The sequence below is a fragment of the Balaenoptera physalus genome, assembly GCF_965194825.1.
Source record: "Balaenoptera physalus genome assembly, chromosome: 10".
Taxonomy (NCBI): Eukaryota; Metazoa; Chordata; class Mammalia; order Artiodactyla; family Balaenopteridae; genus Balaenoptera; species Balaenoptera physalus.
Genome location: NC_138889.1, coordinates 41,660,934 through 41,670,079, shown reverse-complemented (window position 1 = coordinate 41,670,079; position 9,146 = coordinate 41,660,934). Strand labels below are relative to the sequence as shown.

At 46.5% G+C, this 9,146-nt stretch overlaps 1 protein-coding gene and 1 long non-coding RNA gene across 3 annotated transcripts in view; one reads left to right on the top strand and one right to left on the bottom strand.

Moving 5' to 3' along the window:
• LOC309636721 overlaps positions 1–9,146 on the bottom strand; it is a 939,587-nt gene that overhangs the window by 809,583 nt on the left and 120,858 nt on the right. The window lies entirely within an intron of this gene.
• On the top strand, positions 1,256–8,311 carry FUT4 (fucosyltransferase 4). Of its 2 annotated transcripts, XM_082410002.1 has the most exons (2): positions 1,299–1,451; positions 1,842–8,311. In XM_082410002.1, the coding sequence occupies exon 2, from the start codon at positions 1,957–1,959 to the stop codon at positions 3,148–3,150; it is 1,194 nt and encodes a 397-aa protein (XP_082266128.1). In that variant the 5' UTR covers positions 1,299–1,451; positions 1,842–1,956; the 3' UTR covers positions 3,151–8,311. The 2 variants fall into 2 exon arrangements, with proteins under 2 accessions (XP_082266127.1, XP_082266128.1); XM_082410001.1 differs by having other exon boundaries at positions 1,256–8,311.

Below are 9,146 nucleotides of genomic sequence, written 5' to 3'. Positions count from 1 at the left end.
ATGTCTTATTTAACTGAAGTGGGGGAGGAATGGGCATAAACGTATAGGTTTTTGAATTGCATGAAAAGAAAAGCCAATATGTCCTTTCCTTCCTTTGGTTGAAAAAAGTTATTCATGCATTTATAGCCTTTTCTTTCTAATTAAAAATAGAGTGGAGAATCACTGAAATTTCTAATTTCAAAGACAATTTGCTTAACTAGCTTGAAAAATGATTTTATAAAAACATTATTATAAAAGCTTTTGGTGTGTAAGAGAAAGTATCACTAGGTTGATGGGTACAGCCAGAGCACCTAACGCTGTCCATTCAGCTCCCAAATTGTCACTGTGGGCGGGCAGGTAATGCCACTTGAAACTACCTAAATGAAACCATTTTTATAGAAGCTTTTACAATCTGTACTTGGTTTTCAATGAAAAAGTTCTTCATATTAAATCCAAATGGCATAACATCAAAAATACCTGACAGGTTGGCCCCATTCCCAGCAAGTCTACTTCTTCCCTAACATCTTGTAACTTACACGGCACTGGGCTGGGGCACCACCAATGCACCGCTGTGATCTAAAAATTCTCTCAAACTGCCTCCTCTCCTTAGGTCAACAGCCCACCCATGCCCTATTTAGAACTTTGCTGAATAAAAGTTTAATTACATAAATGAAGGCCAAAATCCAGAAATTCAAATTCAAGCCATCGGGAAAAAAAACTCCTTAAGTCACGGTAGAAGTAGATGCCTCAGTTGCTTCATTGATAAACCTGAAGAGGCCACTGTGATACCCTTTATACCCTAAACTTGGATGCTATAATATTTATCTTAGTCATCGTTTTATAGTCCACAGTGTTTTGCTGGATCTTCATGAGCCCAGATATTAAGCTGCTTCTTAAGTGCTTAGTAAAATTAATGGTGTTGTTCATTCATTCATCTCACTGAATAGGCAGGAAGTTCATAGCTCTGGTACAAAGAAAGCTATGAGCCAGCAGGCAGAAGCGTTCATTCAGTGGGGGAGTGAAGAAAAAGAACGTGTTTTCACTGCTCAGAAAACTTTCGATTCTTCTGTTTCCTCTGCTGGGGCTGTAGGCAAAGCGAATGTTCTCCTGACAGTAGGGTTTCCTTGAAAACTTGGTTTCACAAAATGCACCACCTCTGTGGGCCGCGCCTCGGGAGCTGACTGCGCTACCTGCCTGCGTCGGCGGCAGGTCACGAGGTAAAGGTCCGCTCCGCGTAGGCTGCGCCTCTGTCAGCACGTTTCCGCGGCCTCGCGGGCTCCCTCCCTCCGGCAGGCGTCGCTGGCCATTGATGGGGCGAGAGGAAGGAAGAGGATCTTCGATCCCGCCCGGAGGCTCGGTACCCCTGGGCCGCCTTCCTCCCGCGCCCGCCTGCGCTCGCGCCGCCGCGGCTTCTGGAGGGTCTCGCGCCAGCTGCCGGCGCCCAGGGATGAACCGGGCCCTCACTCTGGAAGGCAAGAATCTGGGCGGCCGCGATTGAAGGCTCGGGCGCAGCTGGGAAGGAATCCCCGGCAGGCGAGAGCGCCAGCGCCAGGCCAAGGCGTGGGGTGCGCGGAGAGGTCCGGGATCACGGCGACGGCATCCGGAGTCGCGGGCGGGGCGCTGCCGGGGAGTCTGGGAACCCTGGAGGGGCCGGGGAGTGGGCGGAGGTGCAGCAGGAGGCGCCCGGGGCTTGGCCGGGCTGGTCTGGTTGGGCGCGCGGTGGAGGGGAGGGACGGGGCTGCGCTGGGCTGGGCCGCCGGGTCCGCTTCCCTCGCCCTGGACTCTCGCCGGGCGGCGAGTGGTGGGGAAGAGAGCAAGACCTGCGGGCCTTTAGATCCTGGGACCGCCCTTTCCCGCTCCAGGTCGGGCGGCGAGCAGCAACGAAGGCTGAGCCCTCAGTGGCAGCATGAGAGCGGGCACCGCCGCTCCGGGCTTGCGGCCGCGCGGCGGGCGGCGACGGCTCTGCCGGCGCTCGCCATGGGCGCGCGGTGGGGCCGGCGGCGCACTCGGCGTGGAGGCCTGAGGCTGTCCGAGGCCCAGTTGGCGCTGGTGGCCGCCAGCCTGGTGTGCAGCGCCGTGGTCGTCTATGTTTGCTGGAAGCAGCTGCCGCCGCTGCCCTGGGCCTCCTCCGTCCCGCCGCGGCGGGTGAGCGTGCTGCTGTGGTGGGAGCCCTTCGGGGGCCGGCACAGAGCCAAAAGGCCGCCCCCTGATTGCCGGCTGCGCTTCAACATAAGCGGCTGCCGCCTGCTCACTGATCGCGCGGCCTACGGGGAGGCCCAGGCAGTGCTTTTCCACCACCGAGACTTGGTGAAGGGACCCCCGGACTGGCCCCCGCCCTGGGGCGTCCACGTGCGCCCGGCGGAGGAGCAGCAGGTGCTCATCGACAACGAGGAGGAAGCCGCGGAGGCCTTAGCCCTGGCTGCCTCGGGCCCCAGGCCCCCGGGCCAGCGCTGGGTGTGGATGAACTTCGAGTCACCCACCCACTCCCCGGGGCTGCAGAGCCTGGCACGTAACCTCTTCAACTGGACGCTCTCCTACCGGGCCGACTCGGACATCTTCGTGCCTTACGGCTACCTCTACCCTAGGACCCATCCCAGCGAGCAGCCGGCGGGTCTGGTGCCGCAGCTGGCCCGGAAACAAGGGCTGGTGGCCTGGGTGGTGAGCAACTGGGACGAGCGCCAGGCGCGGGTCCGCTACTACCGCCAGCTGAGCCAGTACGTGACCGTGGACCTCTTCGGCAAGGGCGGGCCCGGGCAGCCGCTGCCTGACGTCGGGCTCCTGCACACGGTGGCCCGCTACAAGTTCTACCTGGCCTTCGAGAACTCGCAGCACCTGGATTATATCACGGAGAAGCTGTGGCGCAACGCCTTCCTGGCTGGGGCGGTGCCGGTGGTGCTGGGCCCAGACCGTGCCAATTACGAGCGCTTCGTGCCCCGCCGTGCCTTCATCCACGTGGACGACTTCCCTGATGCCTCCTCCCTGGCGGCCCACCTGCAATTCCTCGATCGAAACCCAGCTGCCTACCGCGGATACTTTAGCTGGCGTCGGAGCTATGCCGTGCACGTCACCTCCTTCTGGGATGAGCCTTGGTGCCGGACCTGCCAGGCTGTGCGGATGGCTGGGGACCAGCCCAAGAGCGTCCCTAACTTGGCTGGCTGGTTTCAGCGGTGAAGCCACCTTCCCCTGGCTGTAACCCAGGGAGGCCAAGTCGTCGGCTTTTGGATCCTCCAGATCCTCCGCTGTGCATCTCCTTAACTGCCGAATCACGGGACTGTATTTTCCAAACACCCGTTTTTAATCTATTCCCATAGACTAAAGTTGATTTACCAAGTAATATTATTCAGCACAAAGACTGGGAGGGAAGGATCCTGGGTGCTCATGGTTTTTGGACAACTAGCAGCTGGGCTTCCTCTGCTGTCCAAGGGCATCTGAGCTCTGGGGTGAAGATGGGGGCCCTTCCTCCCCTTGTAACCAGTGCAGAGGCGAAGAAACAGCTTACCTACAAGAAACAATTGTCAGTGGCTCTGAATTTCCTCATCTGCCACAGGCCATATTTGTGGCCTGTGCTGAGTCCAAATCTCACACAGTGCTCGTTCACTCATGTGACTGGGCCAAATGCGGCAAACCCCTAGTTTCAGATAGAGCCTTGCTGTGGGATAGTGAAAGGACTGTGGCCACAAGTGGGTCTTTCTCTTTGTGCCTGGATTTCTCAAAGCGTCATCTCCTAAGAAGGGTGAGGAGGGTGGTCCAAGAATCCATTGACTTCCTTAACAGGTGCTGTTGTTTGTTCCCTTGCTCTATGAATGGAAACAAGATGCTGGATTGTCCTTGGAGAAGAGTTAGGATGAATATTTGGTGTACCTCACTTTACACAAATGTATTCTTGAAAAGCCGCTTTTAAATCAAATTCACTGTTTTAGAAGAGCGCAATATTTAATGGAACCCTATGGAGAATCTCTTTATAATGTGAATAATCATCTCCTAACTGATTTTTTCTGTGTCTATGTTTTTCTATAACCTGGATCTTTTAAAAAGCATATTAAAATTACAGATGTGAAAATAAAGCAGAAACGACCTTCCTCTCCCTTCCTCCCAGAAAACCAGCCTGTGTTTACAAACAGAAGAGAAGGAAGCCATAGTGTCACTTTCCACAAAATTATTTATTTTGTGTCTTTACTGGAGCTGAAATTTAAAACTGGAAAGTCAGTCCTCCATGGGGTCCTGGCATTACCTGTCTGCAGAACAATGAAAGGGATTGCACTGTATTATGGAATCATGCAAAAGGAAAAAAGTTTCCTGGTGTCTGTTAATGGCAGTTTTTGATTCTGTCAGTTTTAAGTTAAATGTTTAGTTGCTAGGGAATAGAACTAAATCAGTGCCTGCAGTAAAAACTTTATCTTTTGTTACAGAAATCTGCACTTCTCCCTGGGGCAACCAGGTTCCCCTCCTGGTCTGCCCAGTAGTACAGTGGGTACATCCTCACATTTCTACTGCCCCTGAGACTGTGCTATGGAACCAACTTTGAAAATATATGCATTGACTTTGAAAGTTGTTGAATGAGCAGCATATTAGGTGTCACCATGTACTTGCGCCAGGTGAAACACTGAGCGTGGGAAAAACAAAAATGTATAAGGCAAGGTTCCTCTCTTTAAGGCTCTTACAATCTACCACTGTCAAAAAGTAAATAGTGGACTTTGATAAATCAGTTGGCAGAACTTATTTGTTTAAAGTAATGTTCTTTTTTTTTAAATTAATTAATTTATTTTTGGCTGTGTTGGGTCTTCGTTACAGTGCGCGGGCTTCTTATTGCTGTGGCTTCTCATTGCGGAGCACAGGCTTTAGGCGCCCAGGCTTCAGTAGTTGTGGCACACGGGCTCAGTAGTTGTGGCACATGGGCTCTAGAGCACAGGCTCAGTAGCTGTGGTGCATGGGCTTAGTTGCTCCGTATCATGTGGGATCTTCCCGGACCAGGGCTCGAACCCATGTCCCCTGCATTGGCAGGCGGATTCTCAACCACTGTGCCACCAGGGAAGCCCCAGGCTACTCTTTGTTGAGGTGCACGGGCTTCTCAATGTGGTGGCTTCTCTTGTTGCGGAGCACGGGCTCTAGGCGCGTGGGCTTCAGTAGTTGTGGCACGCGGGTTCAGTAGTTGTGGCTTGCAGGCTCTAGAGTGCAGGCTCAGTAGTTATGGCGCACGGGCTTAGTTGCTCTGCCCATGTCCCCTGAATTGGCAGGCGGATTCTTAACCACTGCGCTACCAGGGAAGCCCCCTTTTTTTTTTTGATTTACATATAGTTGACTTACAGTGTTGTGTTAGTTTCAGGTGTACAGCAAAGTGATTCAGTTAATATATATATTATATATGTAGTATATATATATAATATATATTCTATATAACATATATATTATAGATAATATATATTCTTTTTCGGATTCTTTTCCATTATAGGTTATTACAAGATATTGAATATAGTTCCCTGTGCTATACAGTGGATCCTTGTTGTTTATCTGTTTTATATATAGTATTGTGTATCTGTTAATCCCAAACTCCTAATTTGGGGGGGAGGGATAAATTAGGAGTAAAGTGACATTCTTAATAATACCATAAATCAATTATTAGAAAGCTAGTTGATTTAAAGCCTGAAATAATGTGGTTTTTTTCTCTTTGATTTATTATAATAAGCACCCTCAGTGACCGTTGTGGGTGAGGTCCAAGATTAATTAGGTTTATACAGAATTCTGCTGTAAACAGTAATTTTGCATTTGATTAGTACAATTAGCTGAATCATAAAGTAACTTTTATCTCTATGCATTTGTTCGAAAAGCTCACCAAAGTCTAGGTGCTTCAATTCTCCCTTTTTCTTAAAAGGAGAAATTGAAATCCCTGGATAAAATTTCCTCATTAAAATATTATAGTATGGGCAGAATTACAATATCAAAAGAGAACCTCCAATAAAGAAGGAAAGATTCTATTCTTAAAATAAGTATTTATGATTTATTGGTCAATGGTCTTGGTGTTATTGGGAATCTACATGGGACAGTGGGGGATAGTTTGGAGTTTGAAGGTAATCTGCCTTAACTCTGAATTCCAGCCATGTGACCTTGGGCAAATTAGTAATAACCCTGAGCCTCAGCTTTCTTAACTGTAAAATGGGGCAAGAAATGACCTCACAGCTCCTTATGAGCTCTTCAGGAAATAAAGTAATAAGGTGCCTAACACAGAGTGGTGACTCAATTGGTGACAGATAGGTTTATTTCCCTTCTTGCAGTGATTTCAGGGTGCCTCCATATCCATTTATATGGATTGCAGAATTAAATCTCAGGGTATGTTACAGAATATATCGAAAATAAAAAGGAAGTGGCCTCATAGCATGTATTTCAAATGAATCCCTAAAGCTCAGCCATGCTATTTCAAGAGTCATTACTGCCATTTAGATTGAGCTTGAATTTGCAGACTAGGAAGAAGCACTACGCTTTCTTTGAAATTTGTTTTAAAAAACTTGTTTTTGTTTTGGTTAATTTATATTGTTAAATAAGTATTATTTTACTAATGCTCTCCTTGGTATTAACTCTATTTAAAACTAACCATGTATTTATTGAATAGTTAGCATGAGGAAGGTATAATTGCAGTTTTATGTGCAAATTTGGGGTAAGGAACAAACAATATATTTTTAGGCTAATTTCATCAAAGAGCAAGAGAAATGCAGCAATTGCTCATTTTATGTGATTTCATTTTTCAAGTCATTCTAAATTGAGTAGGTTAAAATTTCACATACGCTAATATAAAAATACATAGAGATGCATCACATGTATTTCAAAATGGCTTTCATAAACTTTTCTTTCAAATGTATTACAAATTTAATTTAATATTTTTAGTGCTCGATGACTTTAATTACACGAGTACGCCTGAAATATTTGCATCAAGAAGACAGTCTGACTTGCTTTCAGTATTCACGGGTCCTTTCCAGTTTCCAAACCCTTCCTCAGCAGTAATTTAGAGGAGACAGGGTAGCTGCATGGAAAGAGCTCGCAATTTGGAGTCAAAACCTGGGTATGTGGTTTTGCCACTTTCTGCCCCTGTGGCCCTGATTAGGCGAGTTACTTAAATTAGCGTCCTCCTTTATATGCATGAATGCCCCTGCAAAACAAAGATTAAATGTGTTTGCCAGGGTGCTTTGTACATTGTAAAGTGCTATACAGTTACAGGATGCTCCAAATTTTCAAAGCGCTAGAGCAGGGATCAGCACACTTTTTCTGTAAAGGGCCAGAGAGTAGATATTTCAGGCTTTGCTGGCCATACAGCCTCTGCGGCCACTACTCACCTCTGCTGTTGGTAGTACAAAAGCAGCCACTGACAATCTGTAAACAGAGGCGGTGACTGGATTTGGCCTGTGGGCTATAGTTTGTTAACTCTGCTCTAGACTTTTAGAGGTAGGAGGAATTTGAGAACCTACCTGCTGGGGTTTTCTTAGAAGGGATTTACGAATTGGAAGTCGAGAATTTTGGAGGCAGTTATTCCTGGGTTACTAGACCAGCTTTGCAACGTTTCCTAATTGTCTCATCTCGGGGAAATTATTTAAGCTTTCTGTGTATTGATATTCTCATCTCTAATTGAAGGTAACCATATATAATTTATGGAGGTGTTGGGAGAATTAGAAAAGACCCTTAAAGTACTCAGGACCATGTCGGGCACACAGGAAGCACCTGGAAGATGTTAGCTGTGATGATCACCAGTCCATTTTATAGAAGAAGGGACCTGGTTAAGGACTTACCTAAGGTTACAGCAATAGCAGCAGAACCAGCCGTGCTTGTGCAAGTCACAACTCCTTTGAGCCTCTGTCACTTGAACTGCAAAAGGAAGGGGTGGGACAACATCTTCTCTTGGGACCTTCTAGTTCCATTGCCCTCATTCTACTAACTGGCACCCTAGGGCTTAAAGTACTAATTTACCTCCCTAAGTGCCTTCCTTACAGTCTGGAAATGACTTAACTACACAGCATCAGTAAACTGGCAGAAAATCCAGGCACCAGAGAGGGAGACTCTGATGTAGCATTAATAAAATATATATCTATTTATATATAATATGTAATTATTATATTTTATAGATGTGTGTATATATGATATATATCTTTTTTTAATAACATGCCTTAAATATCAGGGAAGGGAGCCAAGTTCTTGGTAATTAGTATGGTGAATAATTGCACTGAATACAGTTCAAGTCATTCTTGGATATGTCTCAGGGACTCTTATGCTACACATTCTTATAACAAATCAAGTATTTATGTACCCATGTTCAGATTGTTTTGACAAAATGATTAAAGATGGAAAATGACTCCTTGTTTGTAATGTGTATTTCCCAGGCACTAATATATTCAGCAATGACACATGGGATGTTTCTTGGTCAAGGGGTTTCTGTAAGTTCTTTGGTTCTAGAATGGTGACTGAAATGTGATTGCTTTGCCTTTTCTGAATTACACAAGGTCTCATGCAGCTCGTCCTCTGCTCTTTCTTGCCTGGCTTCTTCACTTTAACCTAGTGACTCATCTCCAAGGGTGTAAGTAGTGTACTCCTTTCTCTCATTCCAGTTTACCTTACTGAGTGCTCTGGTGCCCTCTGTACTGTCTCTAGCTCCTGTGCGCTAAATTAAATAATACCATTTTTAAAAGAGGTAGAATAATGGGAATTCCCTGGCGGTCCAGTGGTAAGGACTCCTCACTCTCACTGCTGAGAGCCCAGGTTCGATCCCTGGTCGGGGAACTAAGATCTCACAAGATGCACGGCACGGCCAAAAAATAAAAAAAATTTTTTTAAAAAGAGGTAGAATAAAGACTAGGAAGGTGATGGTGGGCAGAGGCATCTTTTTTCTTAACAGCTTATGCTCAAATTATTAAAAGGGGAAAATATGAACTTGGAAAAACACTATTTTCTCTACTTTCCCTTCTCCAATAGATACACACTGATGTGCTCATTTAAGTATAGAGTTTGAAAAATGATGATAGCCAGCTCAGGGTAGAAGCAGGTGTGACAGGAAAAGAGGACTTAATAATGAAAGAGTTTAAAAAAAATGCGTTATAAAGCAGAATGGGTGGTGAATATATGTGGGGAGTGAAGAGGAAAAAGGAAAGACGTTGGGGTAAATGAGTAAGAAGTGCTTGAAGAGAAGGTGA